The 26,471-nt window shown below is 50.1% G+C and overlaps 2 protein-coding genes and 1 long non-coding RNA gene across 10 annotated transcripts in view; 2 read left to right on the top strand and 1 right to left on the bottom strand.

Moving 5' to 3' along the window:
* Nucleotides 1-9,240, top strand: part of LOC142092212 (protein DDI1 homolog 2) — a 24,801-nt gene extending 15,561 nt beyond the window's left edge. The window contains exons 9-10 of one of the 5 annotated variants that reach the window (XR_012676965.1): nt 1,372-1,447; nt 2,588-2,741. Coding sequence is in view for 4 of the 5 variants with exons in the window: in XM_075171990.1 (XP_075028091.1) it covers nt 2,947-4,809 (1,863 nt within the window). In the remaining variant the exon portion in view is untranslated. The other 4 variants (XM_075171994.1, XM_075171990.1, XM_075171992.1 and 1 more) reach the window with 4 other exon arrangements.
* LOC142092249 (uncharacterized) overlaps nt 1-14,334 on the bottom strand; it is a 30,868-nt gene extending 16,534 nt beyond the window's left edge. The window contains exons 1-3 of the long non-coding RNA XR_012676984.1: nt 14,185-14,334; nt 12,382-12,470; nt 12,116-12,171 (exon numbers count right to left, since the gene is read on the bottom strand). This is a non-coding gene — a long non-coding RNA (uncharacterized LOC142092249). The remainder of the gene's footprint in view (nt 1-12,115; nt 12,172-12,381; nt 12,471-14,184) is intronic.
* A 93-nt stretch (nt 14,335-14,427) lies between these two features.
* PLEKHM2 (pleckstrin homology and RUN domain containing M2) overlaps nt 14,428-26,471 on the top strand; it is a 28,453-nt gene continuing 16,409 nt past the window's right edge. Inside the window, exons 1-4 of one of the 4 annotated variants that reach the window (XM_075171949.1) lie at nt 19,375-20,629; nt 20,802-21,035; nt 22,366-22,488; nt 24,747-24,872. In XM_075171949.1, the coding sequence (XP_075028050.1) occupies nt 20,985-21,035; nt 22,366-22,488; nt 24,747-24,872 (300 nt within the window). In that variant the 5' untranslated portion in view covers nt 19,375-20,629; nt 20,802-20,984. Of the gene's footprint in view, nt 14,567-19,374; nt 20,630-20,766; nt 21,036-22,365; nt 22,489-24,746; nt 24,873-26,471 lie in introns of those variants that run through there. The other 3 variants (XM_075171952.1, XM_075171950.1, XM_075171951.1) reach the window with 3 other exon arrangements.

Genomic DNA, 26,471 nt, shown 5'->3' on the forward strand with positions numbered 1-26,471 from the left:
CTTTCCTGTTAAAACTTAGAGCCTGATGAAGCCCTGGTTGGTTTTTGCAATATCTCTCCATTGCGGATGAGACTTTGCAGACATCATAGTTGGTTGGACTTAGTTCTCTGCTGAAAGGGTCAAATAAAAAGCAAACCTCGGCCAAAAATATATGAGTCTTTACAATAAAAGCATTTTAGTCAAGTGCTTTAAAACGAAAAGTGCCTAAAATGACTTAAATCAAAGCTGCTTATGTACCAGTACAGTTCTTTGTTTAGACTAATCGGCAGTCTACCGTTTTCCATTGATGCTGAGCCCTAGAGGAATGTAAAAGATTTATGAGAATAGGAAATCCAGTTTGTGTATTCACTTAATTCTTGTAGAACACTCGTGCACAAAACGAAGGTAGGTCTCGTTTAGATTGACTGTGTGTAAGTCTTAGACATGTTACAAGCCTCTGGCTCACAGGCTATATCCTAAGATGTCAGAATATTAATGTATACCCTCTTCCTCTCTTCCAAAACTATTAGCTGCTGCTAAATGGTACCAGGAAAACCAAGTGAAAGAACAGGAAACTGGAGAGGGAGAGAACACAATGCAGGACCAAGGAAGCTCAGCTCCCCGCATGGCCTGCGTTCTTTCATAACAGCTTGAATTTTTGCCGCCTTCTGGTAGATGGTACAACAGAAATCAGTGCATACATCTGTAGGCTATTAAAGTTCTCGTTTTGAATGCACCTGGATTATTCTTGAGCTTTATTTAATCCCTCGAAGCCCACTTTAGCAAGCCTCATGATTTCTGTCAGCTGACTTGCTGGTGTTTCAACACCTACGGCAAGGCAGCTGAGGTGGTAGTGCAGTCCTGGTATGTTTTACTGTGATCTAGATCCTCCACATCTGCTTCACTTATGTCTGCAAGGTTGCTCTTTTCTGCCAATACGCAGTGTTTTCCCCGCCACTACCATTGGTAACAATTCTATGATTTTGAGGATTTACAAAACTGGCAGCAAAACCACAGGAGAAAGTGTATTCGGGTAGCTTACCCCATATAAAGCTTTCCATCCAGACAGCCTCGATATAAGAAAGGCACTGCCACCACATACGCAACTCAGGCTTTTCCTAATATAGAGAGGAATTTATCCCTGATGGTGCACTTTGTGGAGAAGAGTTTGTTCCTGGTGTTAGCCGGATCGATATCCTTGATGGGGCTGGGATTCAGCTCCTGTAGTGGGAGGAGGATGACAGCGGGTCTCGGAAGGATGATGCTGAGTGCTTGGCAGAGTACCAGCTACTTCTGCTGTCTGAATGACTGCAAATCCCTGATGTGTTTGACTGATCAGACCCCTATTACCAATCCACTGAGTCAAGAGACAGTTCTGCTTCCTCTCTAAAGGATTGGCTTGGGAGCAGAGAGGGTGAACGTAATCCTACCGCGCAGAAGCAGAAAAAGATCCCTCTGGTTTTCATCCGTATCCTTTGTCACAAGCCTCTTTGCCACCCTTATGAAAGATGAGTAGTCTGAAAATCTGCAGGATAATTCTGGCTTTTTAGTACTCCAGCGTCGCCAAGTTGTTGTAGCTGCATTAAGACCAGATGTGCAGCCAACAGAAGGGATTGCTCTGTGCAGTGGCTGCTGTATTTTATACCAAAGTGTATTGATCAGAGATGCGGTATCGCAGCATGTAGTGCACCATTTTTATTTAAAGGAAAACAAAAGAAACAAGTAGCTGAGATGAAAAAGGCAGATTTCTTCCATGGTGTGGAACTTAAAGGAAATCCTGGCTGTACATATGAGCATGGTTAGCCGTCCCCCAGTACACTGGGGTATTTGTAAAAAGAGAAAGACTTAAGGTAAAACAGTGGTATATGTTTAAGGACACTGAGTTTGGAAGCCTTTGGAAAGGGAAAGGGAACTAATGCAACAAATCACGCAGCACAAAATCCGGATCGCCGTTTGGATATCTGACACTGGACAGAGTAGGGCTTTAATGGAAGAACAGGCGCCCTTACAACAAAGGTCATGTTAGTGATTTAACGAGAGCATGAGAGCTGATACATTAGCAAGATTAGACTATTAGCAAGATAAGTTCACTTATTTAATCTGTCCTGATAACGAGACCCAGTGTTTGGTGCTACTGTTAGAGACCTGCAATTCATCCGTTCTCTGTGTGGAGAAGGAAACAATGAGCTGGGTTTGACTTCTGGCTGTCTCTTCCTTTGCTCTTCCCAGCCTCGGGCAGCAGTTCCTTTTGGGGATTTCTGCCTTTCACCCTAGGATTTTCACGCTTCCCTTTTGCAGCAAGCTGATGTTTGTTTGCCTTCTCTTCCCTGTGATGCCACTAGCCGTCGCAAGGCCATAGCTGCTGGGAGCACAGTCTGAGAATTGTGATGCCCTCTTAATTCTCATTTCCCTGAAACATGGCTCCTGAATATCTTCAGCTGTACAGAGAACAAGCCAGTACTGTGCTAGACACGTGCCTTGTGCTGCGTGTATTGTATCGAGTGTGTAGTATCACCCACGGATCACTCTGCAGCGTAGATAGTACAAAAGAGCCTTTAAATTGTTCTCCAGCAGAGTTATTTTTGACTTGACGTAACGAATTTCCCAGGCAGAACTCCTTCTGGAAGGCAGCAAACGTGAGGAGCTCCTGCTGCTCGTACGCTGTCTTGATGGACAGTCGGGAGGGGAGCTGCGAGGTCGCAGGACTATAACCATGCATGTGGTGTGCTCTGAATGCTAACACAAGTTTGGTGTGTTTGTTTCCTAATCCAAACAGAACGTCAGAAGCCTTGATGCATGTAGTGTGTGTTTACTGCAGCTGGAGTGGGCCACAGACCAGGTATTTATAGCCATCGGTTTATAAGTTTTTGCTACTACAGTGAAAACAGTGGTTTTTGTGTGTCCTAACTACTTTTTTCTTTCTGTCTTCTGTTAGAGAATAGTGACAAAGAAACTACCTCACTGGAAATGCCCTCATTACCAGCTTCTGATGGGTTTCAAAATCCAGTCCAGTCTTCAGGACTAAATTCCAAGATCTGTAATCCCACAAATCAATTACTTGATCGTTCTGTCTCTGCCCCTGCTTCAATTTGCTCATCCAAATCTAGCCTCGCAGAGCCCATTGATCCTAGAGCCGTCAAGTCTTTTGAGTCCTCAACTGAATGCCAGATAACCCCAGAAAAAGAACATCCTCTCTTATTACAGCATCTTTCCAATAAAGCTTCCTTGGCACATAACGACCCTTCTCCCCAGACAGGGGAGGTAACCTGTTGCAATCCAGCTTGCCTTTCACAGAAGACACTCAAAGAAACATTTATTGCTGACAGTCTAAAGGAATGTAATGCTAAAGAACAAGACCACGGTCAGGAACATCCTTTGGAAGTGACAAAAGAAAATAGTTTGGCTGACACTGCTGCTAAGCACGGGCAAAATAAAGATGTATGTCTGTCATCAGAACAGGAGCAAAAGCACGAGCTTCCCGAAGACCATCAGACGTGCAAAGAACCAGAGAAGGAACATCTGGAGGAGCAAACTGAGACAACTGACCCAGAACCTCCTTGCCATGTTGGTGGGGTTGAGAAACCTGTTGTGGAAGAAGCCAGCCAGCCAGAAAATCCTCTTACGGAAACGAGAGGAGACGGACTGGAGAAAGCAGGTCTTTCCTGTGCAAAAGGGAGTATCCAAATGTCAGCCTCCTGTAGCTGTATGCGTACAGAAGCCTTCATGGAAGTAGATGTAGTTGAGCAGTCTGTAGCTGAAGCGCACAGCTCAGCAAGCGAGCAGAAGCGGCAGGCTGAGAACAGAAGTGTATCTGACCTGAACTCGGACGCCTTTTCTATGGAGGTGGAGTCGCTGAAGTCTGCATCCTCCTTGAGGGATCCGTTTTCCACCGGTGATGTCCCGCAGTCTAAAAGCACTAGCGAAATTCCTGCAAAGTATAATGAGTTGTCCAGTTTGGCGGCTGAAGGCAGCTCTTCCCCCTCCAGTATCCATCAGCTGGACACGGATCCAGGAAGACCTTCAGAAGAGCCATGTTTCTCTCTAGCATCAGCCTTGAAAGAGCTGCACAAACTCTTGATTATCAGTCGGAAAGGAGAATGTAAAATCCTTGCCTCTGAAGAAGTCTCTCAGCTGGAAATGGTTCACAAAGAGCCAGCAGCACAAGAGAAGGAGCTTTCTGAAGATGAGCAGAAAGGCTCAGATCCAGCCAGCCAGGAACAGAGTTGTTCCTTCTATAAGGTGAGGTCTGAAGGTGGAAGAGCAGAAGGGAAACAGCCTTGTGATTCTGGTGTAGAAAACATCAGCATTGGGTCTGTCAGTCACATGCAGTCTACTCTTGGAGAAGGTGCTTTAGAGATTCAGAAGTTTTCAGGTAAGAGTGATTTGGTCATGGTGAATTCTGCAGCGACATCTGACCAGCAACAGAGCTCTGAGCAGGCGGAGGTTTTGGCAGAAGGTTATCAGAGTCCAGCTAGTCTGACTTTGGAGCAAAACGCATCCGTTTCCTCTACACCTGCTTTGGATGAAGGTGCACCTCAAGACACTCAGAGCCTGTTCACAGGAGCACCTGGGCGAAGCAGCAGTTCTGCTCCTGAAGGTCCGTGGCCGTTGGGTGGGTGTGAGGAACCACTGCTGAGCCCACCAGCTGGCTATACTGGACTTACCTCAGGTGCTTCTCCACCACCTCCTTTCCCTGCGGCTGATGTTGATCGGATCCTCAGTGCTGGTTTTACCACGCAGGAAGCTCTTGAGGCTTTGGAACAAGCGGATGGAAATGCAGATCTTGCTCTTCTCATTTTGCTAGCCAAGAGTATCGTTGTTCCTACGTAACCACGGAAGAGATAGCTGACTGGGGTGTCTTTTCTTTTAAAGAACGTATCTAAATTATACACCATAATGTACAAGCAGAATGTTGAGCCAGATTTTTTAATTATTTGCAGCCAAAGTAACTTGTCTCTTCTGTTTCACTCGTTAGATTTGGCTTTTTAAAAGAAAGAAAATGTCCTAGCATTGTGTGGACAGGATAGCTTTTAATTATGCATACTGGATTAAAATTAATGTTTTTATTTAAATGTACAATTTTAGAATAAGCTCCCATGTTACGAATAAAAAGCAGAAGCCATTAAGATCACCGCCCTGTCCAGCACAAAGCAGATTGTAAAGTGAATTGACCGTGCGTGTGCACAGGACAGGAGGTGCACGCTGATTTCGGTATGGCGCAGCCGCGAAACAGCGCTTGTCCAACTGGACTTTGTGGATTTGTTTTAGCTCTCCTGCGCTTTTTAACCCAATGTCCCTCTGTGATGCTGATGAAACTATTATGGCAGCTACTAAAGGTATGTAGATGCCCACAGACCTGTAACACTTTGCAAGAGGAGTGAGGGGTGGAGGGGGTTTTTGGAAGCGTGCACTTTTTGTGTGTGCACGGGGAAGGCTGGTGCCTATTTATGCCAAACCCTTTTATGCTCTTGGGCCAGTGTGTTCAAGTTTACAGCGTGGGGATAGAAGAAGGGAAGGGATAGAATTTGGTGCTACCAAAACTTAAGAGACGTTTTAACTTATTTGAAGATGTGCTGGTATTAATTGTAGGTGGGGGGGAAGGGAAAAGGAGTATTTTACTTTTTTTTCTAGCCTTGCCCACATCATGTTTCCCCCATAAAAAAGAACAAGCTCAACCACTTTAAAGCAAAACCTTAACGATGAAATTGTTTAACAAACCAACCATGTGTTACGGCTCTTAATCCCCCTCGGCCCCTGGAAGAATGAACTGTTTCAGTGGATGCATTCTCTATGCACCGAGTGCGGGTGTGATCAGAAGAATGAAGAAATCTCTGCACTAGTTTATCTCGATGTTTGGGGATGATCAGCCTCTCAGCTGTGGAAATGCAAACCGCGGAAAGCCTGTAGTGGCTGGTGGGGTACTAATTTAATACCTCTTAAAGAGTGAGGACTCCCCAATAGGGTTTATGAAACAAATGCACTGACGTGGCTTCTGCATTATAACCATCGTGGCCTTCTGGGAAGTCCCTGGTGAGTAGCCTGCGTGATGAGGACTCACCGAGGCTGTGCCGTAGGAAGCCCTTTCCAGATGCTTTTTTTGGGGATGGACTACTTTGTGATGCTCTGCAAAGCCCCAAAACACTGTCGGGGCTGGGGAAGGAAAGTGTGGCTGATACCAAATTTTAAGTAGGAACTTTTACTTAGTCCCACGTGCAAATCTCAGAAGTGGCTTTGTGTCAAGTGTTCATCTGGAACTTTCTGCTTTGAGCTAAACCTGAAGTGATGGGTCAGCAGCGGCTCGAAACATGTTTTTGTTCATGGCTTTCATTTGTTGTTATCATTGTCTCAGGCCTGTGTTCCTGGTGTTTTGTTTTCCCTGTTGCTTAGCCGATTTGCCTATGTGTACGCTAGGCTTTTTTCATGCAGGGTGGCATTTAAAAACAACACAAATTTGGCTTCATCTATAGACTTGCAGGAGTTTCTGATGTCAGTGAGCAGTGGTTGTCAGATTTTTCTTAGACGCTTGGGCAGCCAGGAAATCCTTTAGAATAACGAAGAGCTTTAAGGCATTCCTCTGTCTGTTGAATGGAGCTTCTGCATGAGCTGTGAACGTACCAGCTAGGCCTGGGGCTCCCAGACACGTTTAGCTCATATCCCACTACTTGTGGTGCTGGCAGCAGGCGTTGCTCCGCGCGTATGCAGGAAGCAGTGCTTGGCTGTTTGGGGACCCCTTGCCAGAGCAGCATCGAGTAATTCACTTGAGGCTCTTCAAAATGAGTTACTGAGGCAAGACTACAGCTTACCCCTGCTGAAGTTTTTTAAATACTGTCCTTACAATGAGCACCTCAAATCAGCGAAAGCCCCCTCTGTAAAGGGTAACGCTTGGGCTGGTACAGGAGTACAGTGTCATCGGATCTCTCTCTAGAAGCCTTAGGAAATAAGATATATTAGACCCATTCCCATCTGCATCTGGTTCACTATCAAAAGCAGCAACAAGAATGAAGCTCCCAGCTCTCGGATCCAGAGCATCCTCAGCCTAAACAGCCGAATCTGCTCCCGATTCACGCCACGGGTCTCAGTGAGGTGGTCCTGGGAGCAAGCCCCCATCTGGTACGCAGATACCAGCTGCGTTGGCCCTCTTGGATGCACGAGAGCTGAATTTGCGCCCTTAGCCTGCAGGTTCATCTACTGCCAGCTTCTTGAAGCATCGGATGTTAGCCATTCAATGTTATACCCTTTTCGTATTTACACTTTATGTTTTTAGAAGCAATTGCTAATAGCTAGACAAAGTACTGCTGCTTTGCACCAAACTGGTTAAAGGCTCTCGTTTTATGGCCACGTTTACTTAGACTGCATATACAGAATTTATGCTATAAAAGCTTTAGAGCATCAGCCAACTTGCTTCAATGCTCAGTTTTATTCTTTGTCAAGTATAATTTTTGAAATCTGCCCTTCTGCCAAAGCTGTACTGAAGCATTTATCAATAGTGCTAGAATTTCCTGGGTAACTTTCTCTGAACTGCTAGAAACAAAGCCTGACCCCCAACTGATAAATACTTGTAAAACTATTTTTAACAAGTTGGTCCAAGCCTGGTGATTTAAATCTTTTAATTTTAGAGCCTTGCTTTGAGTGAATGGCTACGTGCTGCTAAATTAGAGAATAATTTTTTTAGGAGCAAGATTTATGTTGGAGAAAATCTGGGCAGTGGTGAGTATTTAAAATAAAATGTAATAGAACATGTATTTAGCGAACGCTGTCTAAAAGTTGTCTTCTGTTTTAACGTGCATGTGTGTCCTCTCTGCTGTATGCACACATACTTTGCTCAGCCTTTAGCAGTCCCTTGTTTTCTGGTGCTTACCTGCCCACAAAGTGGGAATACTTCTATTTAAGCAGGGATGGCAGACTGCTACAGCTTGTTGGCTAGAGCAGGGGATAAAGTTAACACCAAAAGCTGTTCAGGTTTCCAAGGAGCCACGTACCCTGGCCTAAAGAAAGGCTCTTCACTCTCTTCTCTTCCCCCTCCTCATTCATCAGTGCTCCAATGTACTAATGTCACACCAGCTTAGCAAAATGATTTCACTATGAAATGTCCATCTACAGAGAATAAAGCAACACTTGGAAGCTGCTTCATAAAGATGCCAGCGCCTGTGGAGAGCCTTGTGAGTCTGTGGAGCTTGTTTCTGGGTGTTTCCTGAAACCACTACGGTCACGTACCTTGCTGTTGGTTTCTGGGATGTATTCTTTACCTGAAAGATACTGAAGGAATTTACTCAGCCTCTTGGTGAATGCATGTTTCTGTACATGAGACTGTAGGTGAGTTTAGAGGTGATGTTTTGTGAAATACCAACATCTGAAAGCTGCTGGGCACAGATAATTCTGACAAGAGGAGGAAATGATTTCCTGGTGACGGTCCCTGGCATGTTTACCTGCTGCTGGACAGAGCTGAGCTACGCTGCGTTATCGTGACAATCTCTGCCTTGTTGCTACGTATGTTCATCTTTCTACGTAGACACTTGGTCTCCAGGACTGTTAACCTCGTACCTCCTAGATATGTTCCCTTCTTTCTGTCTTTGTCTTTCCCTCTTGCCGTCTCCTTTTCTCAAAAGTAGCAATATTTAAGTGTACTTGCTGAATGCTTAACTTCCAGATAAGTTTTCTTTAAAACACTATGCCATTTACAAATAAGAGGAACAGATCGTAGAGGTTTCTTCACCAGACTTGGACTTCTTGCCAAATGGCTCCCCAGAACTCTAACGGGAATTCAAAGAGGAGAAATCAAGAGGTATTTTTGCCTGCCTCTCTCGGAAGTCAGCTTGGGAAATGGGGTTGGTTTCATGTACATCATTCCCTTCTGAAGCGTTCAAGAGATTTCTTCCTGCACTGTGTAGACGAGGCTTAGTCTGTGATCCAAATGCGTAGCAGTTTGGGTTACTCTTTGACTGATGCTTTTTAGCTTAAGAGTTTTACAAACTCACTTAAGGAACTTGAGGGAATCAATACTCAGGAATCCTAAAGCTGGTTGCATTTGTGTCATTTACTCTTCTGGGCTGAACATACTGTGGTTGTCCTCGCAGGTGGCTGAAGGGAGGAGTGGTTGTGTCATCAGAGCATGGGATGTGGTTCTGCCCAAAGTAATACACACTTGGTTCTTTTTTTGATTTTTCTTTTTTTTTAATATTGGGGGACTGTTTATCAACAAAATTGATGTGTAAAAAAAATTTGATATTTAAAAAAATGAATAAACACTTTATCATAATGTTGCTTGATTGGTCTGTCTGTATTTCTGAGGTCAGCATCTCTGCACTCAAATCCTTCTCTGGCTTTTTTTCCAAAGCCCGTAGAATTTCCTTAATGTAAATGTTGCCGTTTTGAACATAAATTAGTAGAAATCTATTTCTGTGGTTAAAATTATTCCAGTTGGCAGGGCCTGAGAACAGGCATGAGAAATTCATGTATTCGACTTCTACGGAGGTGGGCTGCTGAATCCTTCAGGCAGGACTTGGGAGAGCATTAGAGTACGATACAAAACGTAGCGCTTGGCCGCAGCACTGTCTGCTGGAAAAACGAATGAGGCACTCTTCATGCCTCCTATGTAAATACCTCATTTCCAGCCAGATTAGGAGACCATTGGTTTTATTTTTCTGGAGCTGGAAGCTAATCCCTTGGGACATCAAAAAAATTGGCATTTGTATCCCTAGAAAGCTCACGTTAGTTTTAGTTAGAAATAACTTTTTAAAAGTCCCATTCTCCTAGCGTCACATAATAGAACAGGTTTTGGAAAAGGGGAGTAGAGGATCTTCCTCCTCTGAAACTTGGGGCGCAGTCAGCTAATCCTAAGCGCCAGCATTTGTCTCATGGAGCAGTAACTCCTTTTTCATATCTTGAAAAACAGATGCACTTTTTCCTTGACACAAGCACTGTTTTTGACCATTTTAAATCTCGGATATCCAGAGAGCTGTCAGTGTTAGTACCAGATGAGCAGACACACTCAAAAATGCGAGGGGTTATGAATCGGTTGCTGTGACAAAGCAGTTCTTGGACAGCCGTTCCCTCCTCACGTGTTCAGAGCTCTACATGTGATGCTGTTGTCACTATTATAGCTAAGTTATGTCATTAAGGCAGATATTAATTAGGAGGGCAAAACTACATTTTGGGGTGGGAAAGGGGAAGGTTTTAATGTGTGGGCTGCTACAGCTCTGTTCAACGTTTTCATACAGCCAAAATGTTGGCTGCAGTTTCTTCTCCAGGGAGATGATTTAAGGACTAAATGCTCTGACTGTTTGAAAACTATTTTGAGCGCTTGGCCTTGTCTGTTCTGCTTTATGGTTTTCTGTTGGTACTGTATACAAGTGCAAATTTACCCACAGTTACATTTGAGTTCACATTTGGGATTGTCCTGCTCTGAATTGGGGCATTAGCACTTTTAAATCTGCAGTCCCTTATATAGCCAAGAGAGGTTCAGCCCCTACGTAATAAATGTAAAGCTTACTGCAAGTTGGTGTGCTTTCCTTGGTTATCTTTTATGGATGCTTTAGGAGTAGGACAAGGGACTCCCCCCAGAGGTCTAGAGCTTAAAAATGAGAGATGAAGGGGTTTTGAGTAGTCACGTGGGTGCAGAAGCTGCATTAAGAGCAGGAGAGGTGAGCGTTGCATCATACCGCTTCCTGCACCAGAATAGTTCAGAGAATGGTCAACAGAAGAAACATGACTGAGCCATCACTCATAAATTCTGCAGTGACACTCACTTAGGTCCATTTCCTCGCTTCTCTGCAGTCTCATGGGTTTAGCACATGCCTGGTGTTGCTTTGCCACGTGAACCAGGGGCAGGTTTGTCACCAGAATGGGATTTGGGAAATCCTGCTGGCCAGCCTGGCTTTTGATTCACTCCAGCCTTACATCGATTATCTGCTCTACCTCTTCTTTCCTCAGGGGTAAACTGGGGGTGAAGGACCCCCTCGGAAGCGTACTGCCATGATCGCTCCGCAATTATATAATTGTCTCTGACAACCAAGCTTACTAATTACAAGGTGCTGTCATGATTGCCAATAAAAGCATTGAGTCACGCGGATGAGGATGTGAGTGGTTGTGGTGGCTCACAACAGCAGCTGCCAAAGGAATGTCTAGTTTTGAGTCCCTTTGTTAAAAAAGGAAAATGGGAAGCATTTTAAAACCAAACACTTGTGCCTGGTTGTGGAAATGGAAGGGCTGCGTGTCGGTCATGACATCAAAAAATTGGCATTTGTATCCCTAGAAAGCTCATGACAGTTTTAGTTAGAAATAACTTTTTAAAAGTCCCATTCTCCTAGTGTCACGTAATAGAACAGGTTTTGGAAAAGGGGAGTAGAGGATCTTCCTCCTCTGAAACTTGGGGCGCAGTCAGCTAATCCTAAGCGCCAGCATTTGTCTCATGGAGCAGTAACTCCTTTTTCACATCTTGAAAACTGCAGGGCTTGCTGTTTACTTACCCTGATAAGCCTGCGGTTTCTTCTGTGTTTTTTCCTAATACTAAATTTCTTCTTGCCTAACTCTATACTGCTACCTCCTGAAATGTTTCTTGTGTCTAATTTCCTTCCGGATCACTGGCAGCATTATTGAAATGCCCTAGACTGCGCTGCATGATAAGGTATGTCTCTTAGGAGGATGGTATCTTGCACTTAGCACGCTTTGCTGCAGGAGATGAGACACACCTCAGTGACTCATTCTGTCCTTCCTTGCTATCCATTTGTGACAAATGCCTGATGGCTCCTCTCTTTGTGGGTAATGTCCTTCATGCTGACTTCAGGCTGTAAATACTGAGCAAAGAGTTAAAGATCTCTTGGGAAGAGGGTAGGAAGCAGATTATCATGTGGTGGGAGTGGGATGGTTCCTTCTGAGCTTGTCCAGGGAGAATGGGAGCTGTCTTTAAATGCTGGGAGCAGGGAATTTTCCATGTAAATCCATAATTGTGTGGTGGGTGCTTTAAGGGATTACAACCAACTCGTTTTACTTGGAGTGAAACAGACTTGGGGCATTCAAAACATTCAGGAAAACTGTAGGAGACCAGGAAGTCTGCCGTACCATGGGATTATACAGGTGTATATGCCGTGCTGCGTCTAGTGCCTTGAAAGCAATGAAGAATGCAAACAGATGCACTTACCTGCTGGCTGGTGCTGTACAGATTGTTTTCTTTATACCCTGAGCATGCTTTAAATTCTAAAATTCACCAGTAAAGAATAAAACGGTGTGTTGGATCTGTTGGGCTTCTTTGAAAAGGGCTGACTTTAGCTTGCTGGTCTCTCCAGTGACTTGTTAGGGATCAGGCTTAAATGTTGCATGCCCAGGTCTGCTACTAAGTAATTGTGCGTGCGTTTTAGTGGGGTCGTTTCCCTCTAATCTCCCCCTTGTTCAGCAGGAGAAGTTTACCTTCTTCCCCAGGTGCCGAGACACGCTCCAGTCCTTGTTGGGATCTCAATCAAAGCAACGCTTCTGCTTCTCCAGCCACTGTTAGGGAGCTGAGAAAAGAAGAGGAGTTTTATGGTTTGGCTCGGGTTTTAACCCAAGCGTTAACGAGCTGCGCTCTCTTCTCTTCCTTGGGAGTTTCTCCCATAGTTTCCAAAGCTGTTAAACTGGCTGGGCCATTCCTGCGACTGCAGGGAAAGAACAGGCTTGGCCTGGCGTGTTTTCTCCACGCCAGTCCTTGCTCAGCCCTTCCCTTACCTGCCAGCAGGTTATTTACAGAGGAAGGGGTGGGAAAGGCGCAGAGAACGCGCTCCTGAGAACTGCTGGCTTTTCCTTTTTTAATTGCTTTTACTTTCGGTTCCATTTTCAGTTATCAGAGTTGAATGCTGCAAGGGCGATAAGCCAGCCCTGAGGGACAGCCCCAGCATCAGGGCCTTTCACCTGAATCTCAGGAGGAGGTTTTATTATTCATTTTATCTTTTATTTCTTTAACCCCCCCCTCCATTAAGCCTTTGCACCAACTCCTAGCTCTGTCCTGTGATGGCAAGTGGGGCTTACATTTGGGTTTTTTAGGAGCTTTTCCCACCGATGGAGGTTTGGGCCTGAGCAATGTTTATCTGGCCCATTTTTGGCCCCAAAGTGCCGCACGACCAAGCGCATGAACCTTATCAGAGAGGTGGATCCCCTGTTCATCTCGGGGGTTGCTGAAGCCCTCGATGATGGGGTGCCATGCGGACGCCCCCCATTTTTCCCTCACACTACTGAATAGCCCTGGCTAGGAGGGCTGGGTGTCTGGTGGCTCGCCTGTTGTCCCCAAACTGGGGCCTGCTGACCCCACTATCTGTCCCCTCAGCAGGCACCGAACACCGTCGTCCCCTCGTGTCCCCTCAGGGGGCTGTGAGGGACCCAACACCATCTCCCCTCATCCCCCTCATATCCCCTTGCTGAACCCTGGGCTGAGAAGGACCCAACACCATCTCCCCTTGTGTCCCCTCACTGTACCCAACGCCTTCTCCCTTCATGTCCCCTCACTGGGTCATGAGGGTCCCAAATGCCATCTCCCCTCATGCCCCTCACTGAGGCCAGGACCATGGTGGACCCACCGCCATCTCCCCTCACCCCCCTCACATCCCCTCACTGTCCCCAATGCCCTCTCCCCTCACATCCCCTCACTGAGCCTGGGGCTGTGAGGGACCCGATGCCATCTCCCTTCACCCCCTCACTGTCCCCAACACCATCTCCCCTCATGTCCCCTCACTGTGCCAACAGTCCCCTCAACTGGGTCTCGAGGGACCCAGCGCCATCTCCCCTCACATCCCCCTCGTGTCCCCTCACTGTCCCCAATGCCATCTCCCCTCACATTCCCCTCATGTCCCCTCATTGTGCCCAATGCCATCTCCCCTCACATCCCCCGCATGTCCCCCCACTACACCTAACGCCATCTCATCTCATGTCCCCTCACTGGGTCATGAGCACCCACCGCCATCTCCCCTCGTCCCCCTCACGTCCCCTCACTGTCCCCAATGCCATCTCCCCCGACATCCCCTCACTGAGCCCAGGGCCGTGAGGGACCCAGCGCCATCTTCCCTCACGTCCCCTCACTGGCTCATGAGGGACTCAGGGCCACCCCTCCCCCCCGCCGCCTCCGTGCGGACCCGCGGGCGCCATTTGGGGCGAGAGGCGGCGGCCCGGCGGCTCCCCGGCGGGGCGGTCCCCGGTGCCGGCTGCCGGGGGCGGGCAGCGCCGTTCCCCTCCCTCCCGCCTGACCTCAGTTCCTGGCGGAGCGCGGCGCCCGTCACGAGTGCGGTCCCGCTCCGCTCCCTCTTCTCCGCGGGGCCCCGCTCGCCTCCGCGCCCGCCGCGGGGGGCCCCGGCGCGGCCATGGCGCGCTGAGCGGCGGCGGAGGCCGCCACCCCGCAGCCGGCGGGCCGGGCCGGGGCCGGGCCGGGGCAGCCGGCAGGACGGAGCCGGCCGGCGGGGGGCGGCGGGGCGGCGAGCGGGCCCGGCGGGCGGGCCGGCACTCGGCCTCCGCCGGGCGGGCGCGGCGGCGGGCGGCGGCGGCGGTAACGGCAACGGCGGGCGGCGGCGCCATGGAGCCGGCGGAGGTGAAGGACCGCATCCTGGAGAACATCTCCCTCTCCGTCAAGAAGGTGGGCGGCGGGGGCCCCGGGGTGGGCTGGAGTGGCCCCGGAGACACCCCTCTCCCCCAGCTCTGACTGGGGTGTGGGGCTGGGGACCCCCCTCTGCCGGGGCTGTGGGGCTGGGGACAGCCGTAGGGACCCCCCTCTGCAAGGGCTGTGGGCCTGGGGACAGCCCTGGGGACCCCCTCTGCAAGGGCTGTGGGCCTGGGGACAGCCCTGGGGACCCCCTCTGCAAGGGCTGTGGGCCTGAGGACAGCCCTGGGGACCCCCTCTGCAAGGGCTGTGGGCCTGGGGACAGCCCTGGGGACGCCGCTCTGCAAGGGCTGTGGGCCTGGGGACAGCCCTGGGGACCCCCTCTGCAAGGGCTGTGGGCCTGGGGACAGCCCTGGGACAGCCCTGGGGACCCCCTCTGCAAGGGCTGTGGGCCTGGGGACAGCCCTGGGGACCCCGCTCTGCAAGGGCTGTGGGCCTGGGGACAGCCCTGGGGACCCCCTCTGCAAGGGCTGTGGGCCTGGGGACAGCCCTGGGACAGCCCTGGAGACCCCCCTCTGCTGGGGCTGTGGAGCTGGGGACAGCCCTGGAGACCCTGCTCTGCAAGGGCTGTGGGCCTGGTGACAGCCCTGGGGACCTCCTCTGCAAGGGCTGTGGGCCTGGGGACAGCCCTGGGGACCCCCTCTGCAAGGGCTGTGGGCCTCGGGACAGCCCCGGGGAACCCCTCTGCCCTGGGGTGTCCCCAGGGACTGCCTCGGCCTGAGGTGCGGGGCTGGGGGACACTCCCGGAGACCCTCCAGACACACACCACCACCAGAGATGTGGGGCTGGAGGACAGTCTCCCTAGGGACCTCCTGCCACCCAAGGTAGGGGGCTGGCAGCACCCCAGGGACACTGGGGGACTCTTTGGGACAGGAGTGTGGGGTCAAGGACACCCCGCCATCCCCTCTGCCAGAGGCAGGGGACACCTTTAGGGATTCCTCTGCACGGGTTTGGGGATGTCCCTAGGGACTCCCTGTGCTGGGAATGGGAGGTTGGAGGCATCCTTTTTGCTGGTACCATGGGACACCCCAGAGGCACCCCTGGGGGCGTGGGGTCACCCTCTGGCCCACCCTGCCAAAGGGACACTGCCAGGGTCACCCCCAGGAACCTCCGTCTCTGCTGGTTGGGATATACTGGAGTTCCTCCCCCGGGGTTCCCCCTTTTCAAAGGATTTCTTTCCCTGTAGACAGGACTGGGGGGATCCTGGTGGGATCCCGTTCCCTGGGGCTGTTCACTGGGGGGGATCTGGACGAGTCCAGCCTGAAACCCTCTTTCCAGAGGTCCTCCCTCCCTCCCGCAGGTACAGGCGTCCGCTGCGGAGGGTGCAGGTTGGAGGGGCAGGACCTGGAAACGGGGGGGACGTGTGGTTCATACCCGTGGGTTGGCCATGCCCTGGTCTGTGCCCTCAAAACGAGGACTCTGAAGACATGTGCTGTCAAACCCTCATCTCTCACCTTGTCCTTCTGCTTGCCACTCATTTCTCCTTGCCCCTCAGCATCTTCTGCTGGTGAGAGCCTGTCTTAAAGCCCATCCCTTTGGTGGGGAGCGTCTGCATGCTGGCACGGAGGGGACCAGGACGCTGGAGTCTGTTTGGGGCGGTCACAGGAGTGAGCTGTAAGGACATGCTGGAAGTTTTGGGTTGGGCCACATGTCCTGCCTGGTTCACACGTGAGGTCCAGCCACGTTTGGGAAAGAACACAAGCTCTGTTTGAGGAGGTAAAGGGACTCTTGTTCCAGTTTTCATCCCAAGTTTTGGGGGAAAGGAGGCTTTCTGGACTCACTGACATTTCTCCAGTTACTGGGTTTCCGCTGCCTTATGGAATAGGAGTTTTCCTGTGGACTGCAATGTGTCCTGACACAGATTCATTCATGAAAACTTGCCTTATGAAGACCATCACATGTGAATTCCCGGCACTATTGAGGAAGGGATGGCCTGACATCACCTCTGGGATGTAGGATGGATGCGTAAACCTCTCCCAGCCTTTCTCTTTTCTTCCATGGGTGACCCTGTCCTCTGGTCTCTCACCTTTCTGTCCTCTGAAAATTAAGGATAATCTTTTATCTACCTGGAAATCAGTGGATGTTCAGCCCGCTCCAAGCTCTGTTATGATGCTCTACAGCGCTGACCTAGCTGCCTCAGTTTCCCCATATGTGTAAGGATATACTACTTCCCACACAGCATTTGTTGGGCATAATTTATTTGCATTCAGAAAATCCTTGGGGATCCCTGTTGGAAATGCTATAAAATCAACATGGTGGTTATTTTAATTATTATCGCACTTGAACAGGACTCATCAACTACAGCTCTGCCAACACACCTCTGCCTAGATCTGCCTCAATCTCTGCCAACTCCTGTCTTGGTCCAGTGGTGAAGAAGGATTTGGGGATTTTTCAATGCTGCCCCTTTTGCTTTCCTGTTCAGTTCAGAGCGAGAAAGTTCAGGGAAACGTAGGAACCTACGTGAGTCTTTGGGCTGACAGACTTATTTATACCATCCCAGCAAAACCAAACTCAACCACATGGCGAAAGTCCAGCGCTGGCACACCCCCATTTTTTACCCCCGGGGATGCAGTTCTCCTTCCTCGGGGACGTCGCTCCCTTTCAGCTATGGAACCGCTAATTTTTCCCAACGCTTCCCTGTCTGACTTCAGCCCTCAAGTCCCTGATATTTCTCTTTTTCTCTGTGTTAGCGGGAAGAGTAAGGTAGTAGGTTAGGGGAGCAGGTACGCCTTTCCCATGCTGCGCGCTGGGAAGTCCTGCTCTCGTCCATCCTCCTCTCCCTACCTCCGCGTCCGTCTTGAGTAACTCCTCGTCGCTGGGATTGTGTCATGGGGCGTGGAGGAGTTTTCCAAGTATCTCGCCTCTGATTTCAAAAGCTTCCTAGCCGTGTAGGTTGCTCGCTCCTCACTTTCGCCATCGTTGCAGGTTTGAGTTGCAGAGCGGAGGGTTTGGATGTGTCTGCGGTGATGTGCACACCTCTCCAGACCACTTTTCGGCCCGATAATGATAGGTTTTCTTTTCTCAGCTTCAGACCCAAAGAGGAGTTTGTGGTCCCTCGGCAGTCCGTCAGACATTATTTTAGAAGACAGCCAGGACTAAACCCCACCTCGAGACTGGGTAAACTGGGACAAACCACCACTGAAGGCTGAGATACCTGGTTACAATGTCAGGCTTTGAGTAGCAGCAGCAGAAAAAATGCCTTATTTTCACCGAGTGGCCCAGGGAAAACCATCCAGACACTTGTCAGCTTCCCTCTGCCTCAGATGAGGAAGGCGACGAGCAGCAGCACAGCCCTGGGCAGGATTTGTGCCACGGAGACGTGTGGCTGTGACTTTACCTGGCTGTGACTTCAGTTCCTCCAGGATGCTTCGGAATTTCAGGAGTGGGGGGGTCAGAGCACAAGCAGTGAGTAACTTCTGTACAAATCAACAGCAAAACAAGTGCTGCAGTTCCAAGCTAATCCCTCAAGCCTCAGTGAACAGGACTGTTTCTCTCTTACTTTGCTAGAAATATATGAGGGGTGGAGCACAGCTAGAGAAGGTAGGGACGCAAACCTGCTCCGAGAGAGTAATTACAAACCTGTGGGTTTCTCTGTGTGATACCCAAGTGCCAGATCTGGACCGTTCGTGTACTTCACCTGTATCTCAGAGATCAGCGATAGCTTTGCTGTTGACTGCAGAGGTGTGAGATCGGAGGTGTGAGATCAAGCCTCGACTGCAAAGAGAGAGGCAAAACGTCTAATTTAGACAAAATTGGCCTCTCCAGCTGGAGAGATGTCAAGCGGCTTCTGCTCTTGGTGGCTTCAGGAGAGGTTGGGAGAGCTCAGCAGTAGCGAGTTGGGTCCCTGCTTCAATTCCAGCACACATCCAAGGGAATTGTGAGCATGGTGTTGATTTCCCATCTACAGCTTGTCCTCTCTGTCCTCCCTGGGAGATACAAATTAATTCAGAGGGCAATGCTCTCTGCTCTGATTACGTGGACAGTGTGATGCCGTGGAGGGAGCTCGTTGCTTCTGTCTCATCACGGTTTCTTTTCCCCTTTCCCATCCAGTGCTCCCTCAACCTGCTTTCTGCTGAGAGGGCTGTGCTCCAGCACAAATTACTGTGCAAATTGATGCCTAACCCTTTTTTTTTTTTTTTAAAAGAATTAGGGCTTTATTGGGGCAGAAGGGTGGAGATGGGCATGTTATGGGCTCAGTGTGCATTCACCGCTTTCTGTGCATCCTCTCCCAGTGGGGTGCAGACCCTTTTTCACTCAAAAACTTGTTTTCTTCTAGGAGGTATTATTGTGCGTGGCAGCAGTGGGATGAGAGCTGCCTCCTGGTGCCTTCCAGTTGAACTCTTGCTGGGATAAATGTGCTAGAAATGCCAACAGCTTCATATCCATCCTTGGCCAACTATCTCCTGGTAGCTAGAAGCTATCATAGGTGACCTGGTCCTTGCTCAAGCTGGTAGCGTAGATGTTTTTTATTCTCTTGTTGGATTTCCGTGCCCTCCTGGACATTGCAGTGGGTTAAGGAGAGATTTATTGCTGTCCTGCCTGTGTTGAAAATGTAATGTCCTTAAACAATGCTCCTTGTTGGCAATTCCAGGAGCTAAACTTAAAATCAGAAAAGAGATCGGAATCCAAGATTTTGGGGCTCTTCTCTGTTTTTCAGGCTTTTCTACTGGCTTTGAAGGACACGCATTCCCGTGAACTCTAGAGCAGCTGATCCTTGGTGCATGTCAATCGGGTGGAGCGACGTTTTTTGCCGATGTTGCAGGAGTTCTTGCCAGAAGCTCTGGCTCTGCTCTGTTTATGCCTGACTTTGGGAAGGTTTCCACTTTCCTCACAGTGAATTAATGCTGTGCCTTTTCTGCTTGTCTCCAGATCAGATTTTCAGCCCTGTACCAGTGAAATGCCCCCAGGCTCCCTGAGCTCTGCCTTGCAACACCTCTGCTTCTCCTGCGCGGCGAGGGAGGGTAGATTTGGGGATGGCTTAGTCCCATGTCCTGGAGAGGAGCAGGTAGCACTGGAGCGGAGCATCCCTCCTCAAATCATGTAGGGAACGTGCTCATCTCCTCTGGGTGGATTTATTTAGCCCAGCTGCCGTGACACAGAGGTAACAATTCTGGAGATGTGAAAATAGCCAAATAGGGACTTGCCTTCTGCTTCCCGTTGAGGGGCACCTCGCTGGCTCTAAGACCACAGGGGTGTTTATCTCTGCCAGGGTATTTCCTCTCGCTCATGTTTACTCCAGGCCACATCCGCTGTTGCTGCAGGGAGCAGAGCAGGGAGCAGGGATCGGCTCCCGTGGCAGTCCTGGCCAGGTGTACCAGGGTTGCCAGCCACCAGACCACAAGACCACCAGAAGCCCGTGGCTGAAGGTAGCAGCAATCTCGCAGAGCTCGTAAATCGGCCCTGAAGACACAAGAGTTGCTCAGTTGCTTTTAAGAAGTCTAGAAATGCTTGCAGCTCTGACACTGCGTATTTTGGTGGTCCTCTAAGGGCTTTGCCACTGTTTGGCAAGCGAACAAAGCCGTTTGTGGTTCTGCTGAGAGCGCGGCAGTGTATTTCTTGGGTTACATGAGTATTTCAAGGTTTATCTCTTTTGAAATTCCTAATGCCGCATCCTGATACAGGTCTGGCGATGATACAAGGTTCGTCGTCTGCAGTGGCAAGGGGATTGGATTCTGCGGGTACCTAAACTGGTGTCTCTTTATACCCAGAGGAGGCGTGTCTCAAAACCAGCTCTGGATCTGCTGGTGGACAAGGCTATGATAGCCTTTTGGGGAGAAAAAAATCCCATTTGTTCTCCTACCACTAACGCAAAGGGTTTTTCTGGGAGAGCAGTTGGTTTAGGAGGATGAATTGCAGCAGTGGGTTTTGTGCGAGAAGCTGAAGCAATGCCTCTGAGCCTCTCTGCCTCCGATTGCACAATTTCAGCGGCTGTTGAGTGATTTCAGCTTTCCCCACTTCTGATGTCCTGGTCCAAGAGGAGAAACCAAAATAACTGCAAGCCAGAGACTTGGTCGACGGGGAGAGATTCAAAGCCAGCGTGTGAGTAAGCAGCAGCTATCTGGGAGAGCAGCACCGCTACCAAGACTTGCAGGGCACAAGCACCCCGCGCTCGCTTGCTTTGCTGTGTTTACCAACCAGATTGGTTTTTTCCTTCCCATGAAATCTGTTTTTTCTGTTGAGCTGAGCGTGTGACCTTTCCGTCTGCCTTCAGGGAGCGCAGGGGTCCTGTTCCACAAGCAGCCAGCTCCGTGCGCGTCCCCTGCTCCGTGCGCTCTGCTCGCTGTGACAGAGGACGGGATGCTCCCTGCAACGTGCAAGAGTCACCACTGGAAAAAATCCTGTCTTAGCTGAACCACGCACAGGTCCAGCCTGCTGCAAGGTTTGCTGCTCAGAAATGGTGAAGGAAAGCCCTGGAAAAGCCTTCGGGGTGTGGGAGCTGACAAGCGTACGTGTCCCAGGAGGTGACAACCTTGCAAATGATTCAAAGCTCCAGCAAATGATTTCCAGCCACGGAGCATCTTTGCTGTGGGTTTCAGCTTCACCGGTTTCAGACTCCTGTCTCTGCAGGTCGCAAACACACTCTGTTTCTCTCCAGGCTGGTCCAGTGTCACTTGTGGTGCCTTCAGCGTGCTGGTGTGCTGAGCATGCCGATTTATTTCATCGGGAAAAGCCCCGAGACCCAGGCGAGGCATATCGAGTCTGGGATGGGGGCATGGGAAGCTGGGCGCTGAGGCTGGTGCTTGGTTTGGAAGCTCGTTGTAAGAAATGTTGAGTCAGATCATGTATGCAACCTCCAAAACACCCTGCTAGAGCTGAAGTTTTAGGGTTTTGCGTTATACAAGTGTACAAGAGAGAGTAACACCCCTGCCTTGAAATTCAGGCTGCTTTTATGGGTGCTAAGGAAGACGAGGAGTTTTCCAGACAGGATAGTTCAGCCTCCTCTTTATCCATTTGCCATTGAACGTCTGTACTCCCCTGAGCAGGTATGAGAGTGCCGGTTCTTAGGTGTCTGTCCCGTCCTTCCCATTGCCTCTTCCCTGGGGGTTGAGCTGCCATCGCTTGCTTGGGGGAAGGTCAGTCATCTGCCACCTTTTTTTGGTGTTCCCGGGAGCTCCAGGCTTGCTCCTGAGGATGCTCAGCTCCGGGTGCAGCCCCAGACTTGAGTGCCAAGACGCAGAGCTGGCTTCTTAATCAGCATTTTTTTAATCGCGTCGTTAGACAGCTTTGCAAGCTGCATTCACAGGAAACCTTATGGGTTTGCTCTTGCTGCAGAGGGTTATTCTGGCTGTGCAGTCCGGTAGGTAACGTGCCACCATTCTTGTTCAGTCGTGCAGCGTGGTGGAAAAGCAGGTGCTGGGAGCAGGCTTGGGAAGGGTTTTGGGTCTAGCAAAGGGTTTGCATCTCCAGCTGCCTGCCTGGATGGCTCAACGAAATACTGCCCTCAAAGAAAACCGCCTACTTGATAGCTTGGAGAAGGTATCTTTCCAGCCGCTGGGGAAGACAGTGAGAGGACAGGAATTGAGGCAGAAAAAAGACTGCTGCAGTTTCTGTTACGTTTTGGCTGTCCGCTTGCTGCTTTGTGGTACTGCTTTTGTTTGTATTCCTACAGCTGAGGAAAAACCCCTCGCCAGTCCATCTGCTGTGGGTGGGAAAGCGGGTTTCGAAGCGCCTCTTGCCTTTCCCGTGCAGCAGGCACCGTGGTTAGGGAGCCGGAGGAATGCAAAGGGTGCCTGACTGGGCTGTTTGCTTTTCTTTTGCTGGGTTTGTCCTGCCAGGGAAATACCAAGCAAAACAAGGGAAATGAACTTGGTGTTGGAAAGCTGCTAGTGAAACATCTGCGGGCCAGATTTACAGAGGGGAGATGGAGACTCGGTTGGGTTTTGGCCAGCTGTGAACAGGTCAGGAGACTGTATTTCAATAAGGTTGTAGAAATATTGGAGAGATTTCAAAGGAGAGCCACAAAAATGATTAGATTTGGAGAATGGACTTTACAATGTGGCTGCCTGATTGTTTTTTGGCATCTCTTGCAACACAGGAGCTCTGCAAATAGGCCTGGAGAGCTTCACACTCATTGAGAACGGGTGCAATTAGTAGGCTATAAAATTGTGCAAGGAATATCCTTTCTCATGCTTGCCAGAGTGGGGTGTGGTGTATCCCTGCAAAAAAAAAAAAAAAATCAACTCATGATTGATAAACAGCAATTAAATCCACCTTCTCCTCAATGGGGACGAGGTGTGATCGTTAGGAGCTCAAACCCCGTGTTCCCCTCAGTGCTAACCAGCTCTCTGTCCCCTTTGGACAAATGCCCTTCTGCTCTGCTTTCTTCTCAAGTGTGTTTAACAAACCAGCCTCAAGTGTTTGGGCTTTTGTAACCAGTTCACCGAAGCAGGTTTTGTCCCACGCTGTCGTAACACCGGTGCTCGAACCCAGTTGGGGCTGCAGAGTGGTCTCGGTGAATGGCGGGGATGCCTTCTGCATGCCGACGGCGCTTATTTTGGCCGCAGGAATGTCTATAAATAGCCCCGGGTCAGGGCTCGAGGTGTTCGCCGTGCCCCTAGTCCTCCGTCCAAGCTAGCCTTCAACCCTTCCTTCTGGTTTTGGAGTGCAGAGGAGACAAGGGGAAGAGCGTCTCTTCGGAAAACCCAGAGATGACCAACGTCGCTTTTGGTTAATGCTTTTTAACCTTACTGCTTGCCTCCTTCCTGATTTTTCCCCAGCTCCAGCCCGGCTCACTGCCCAGGTATGTCAGGTTGCTGCTTTGTGGATGTTTCATAAAGTTTGGTCACCACCTCCCAAACAGGTCCGTCTGCCGCGCCGTGATTAGGGAGAGGTTGGTTTCAAATTATTCATTTGTGTTTTACAGTGATTTACAGGAGAGAAGTAAACACTCCACATAAATGCCATTTTTTCAAGGCAGCGCCACATCACTCCTGCCTGTGCTGTACGATCAGAGTTGGGTGCTGGGACCATCCATGGTCTGTGCCTCTGCCCCGAGATGCTTGAGGTCTTAATTCCTACAGATTTTGGGCGAGGTGGATCTTGGAGCAGGCCAGCAGGCCTTTGGAAACTGATGCAACTGGGTTTTGTCCCTCAATTGGGAAAGCTATTTCACCGTACCTTTCCTCCATGTGTGTCTTCACCCTTCTTCCCAAGCCGAAAACGCCTCACCATCGGCTTTTGCAAGTCGCAGCCTTTCGCCACCCTCGCTGTAGGGATGACTCCACCCAGGAGATCCCGAGGCTTGTTCTGTCTTGTTTCCTCCTTGGAAACGTGGTAGCTCGGTGGGGATTCGCCTGGTCTCTCCTACCGATCTCTTTCTGGGGCTTCTTGTGCTCCGGCAAGCCGTGCGTGTTCTTTGCTCGGGGCTGTAAGCCGTTGGCCCTGTTTATTTTGGAGGGATGCTGGAAACGGCACCGTCCCTTGACGCAGCACCATCCGGGGAACGTGGTGGCACATCTTTGTGTCTGCGGGCAGGAGCGAGCCCTTGGTGCGCTTCCCTGTGACCGATAGCTCCTCAAATGCCATGACTCGGAGCGCCCGAATCCAAATCTGAAACTGCTGAGCGCGCGTTTCCCGCTCGCAGGGTCCCACGTGCAGAGGGCTGGCGTGACCCCGTGACTCTGAGCGAAGCACAGTCGTGCCAGCTCATCCTCTGGCTCCTGACCTTGCAGAGGGGCAGATTTGAGCCTTTTGGGGTAGCTTGGCTCTGGACATCGCTATGGGGCTGGGTTTTCCAGCAGCCTCCCCAGGAAGGGGATGCAATGCAGGTTTATGCGGGGCGGGAGGCTGCGTTGCTTCTTGCAGAGCAGCAAAAGAGCAGAGCACCAAGCCTTAATGTAACGCAGAATGAGCCCTTCAAAACCTAGATCCCTTCATGGGGGGAAGATTTGGCTTTTCTAGGGAAGAGAAATCTGTTTTCCAGAAACTCCCTGGTGCTTCTCGATGTTCAGAGATGTTGAGATGAGACGACCACCGTTTGCTAACGGTTTGCATCTTCTGGTGGTGGGAGCAGATCTGTCCGTGTAGCAACAGAGAGTGTTGGGAGCTGTGAACTGGCTGCAGGAAGGACTGTAACAAAGATCTAAGTTATTTTTGGAGAAGGAAGGAAAGAAAAAAGAGGAAACGCTTCTATTTACTCATCTCTTTTGCTGCCCAGGCTCGGAGTCTCTCTGTCATGGGGAACTCCTCCAGTTGGTGGCACAGGCAGGCTCCGAGTTCCCTCCAAAATGACCTCCCCGAGCTGTGTGTGCAGAACTGGCTGAGTGGCTCCTTGTTTTTAGTGGTAAGCTAAGGTAGGGCCTGGTTATGTTTGTTTTCCCCTAGCTGTCTCCCACAGCTGCATCTCCTGAAGGGAGCACAGCGCCTGCAGAAGCACCCAGGACAGGAGCCCTCCTCTGAGGGAACCCCAGCTCTCTGCAGAGGCAACAGACTGGTTGGGACAAGCCGGGAATTTCTGCCTTCAAATCCTGGGTCGCGTCCCGTATGGCAGGGGCTTTGCTTCCTGCCTCAGTTTCCCCCAAAATGGGATATTTTAGTGAGCTCCAGACAGCTCTTGGAGAATCTCCCCTGTGGCTCCATCTATCCATTGCCAGAGGGATACGGCTCTAAATTATGACTTTGTTTCTTCCTCTAGTGCTTAAAACACTGGCTGCACGTAGCTCCTGAAATAGTTCTTGAATAGTGGGATTTTAGGGCATTCCTCTCCCTGCTTGGATCTGGGCTGCCTATTAATAGTGTAAATCTTCTGGGACAGCTTCCTCCCAAAAACGGGTAACAGCTGCTGAGCTGAAATGCTTTGGGTCTCACCTGGGTGCTGTGAAAAAGTCTGTGCATCGCTGGAGCACCCACGGGTGGCTCTGCAAACAAAACATTATTGCGTATTTCCTTCCCCAGGGGATTTACTTTCTGGACGAGACGGGACAGGGACAGGCTGAACTGCGCTGTGCGATCAGACGAGGGAATTTGGCTGCGATTATTCCGGCTCAGCAGTTCTTTCCCACGTAAGGGCTGGGACCTGCTCCGTGCAGGAACACACCTGGATCTCCCGATCCAGAGAGAGTCAAGGTCTTCCAGCCAGGAGAGTGTTGGAGCTAGATATGTTCGTGTTTTTAAGGGGGTTGTTGGGAGCATTTCCTCAGGTGCCGTGAGGTGTTGTCTGTCCCCTTGATAACTTTTACATCAGGACTGGATGATTTTCTAAAGGAGCTTCTCTGGCTTTAGTAATAATTCAGGAGGAGAAACCAGTTTCTGGGGACAGGTCAGGCTCGACAGGCACAATACCGTCAAGTTTTTGGTTTTTAAATCTACCATCTAACTGGTGAGGTTTGGCAAAGACGTATCGGGTCACCAAAATAATGTACGTACGGGTGATATGTTGTCGTGGCTCAGCTGAACCGTGCTCGCTTGTCGCCAGCCAGAGCAAATAAACGTGGCACATACAGCTGAGATTACGTCCTGGGTGAGTAATCTCCCTGCCTGAATGCCAAGTATGTGCAAGACGGGGACCTAAATAGATCTGTAAGCTCCAGGGGCAGGAGGAGGCCGGTGGGTCAGCTGGGAAGGGATATAGGATTTGGGTGTAAGGGGATTTCTAGGATTTCTAGCAGGTTTTGCAGAAGCAGAAAAGCAATTTACGCTGTCGAGCCTCCGAGGGCTGTTGTCAGCAGAGCCCAGGGCCAGCGCTGACTTCAGAGCTAACTTTGCAGCTGCGAACGGGTTAACCAAGGATGAGTCAAGCTGTCCTGATTTTTGAGAGCGCGGCAGCTACGTGACGTGTTGCATCGCAGCGATGTAGCCTCGCCCCAGCAGAGGCAAACGACTCGGGATTAATTGAGCTGCCTTTGTCCCATCTGCACGTGCCTCCGTCTGTATCTGCGCTGCC

This window comes from Calonectris borealis, chromosome 23 (genome assembly GCF_964195595.1).
Source record: "Calonectris borealis chromosome 23, bCalBor7.hap1.2, whole genome shotgun sequence".
Taxonomy (NCBI): domain Eukaryota; kingdom Metazoa; phylum Chordata; class Aves; order Procellariiformes; family Procellariidae; genus Calonectris; species Calonectris borealis.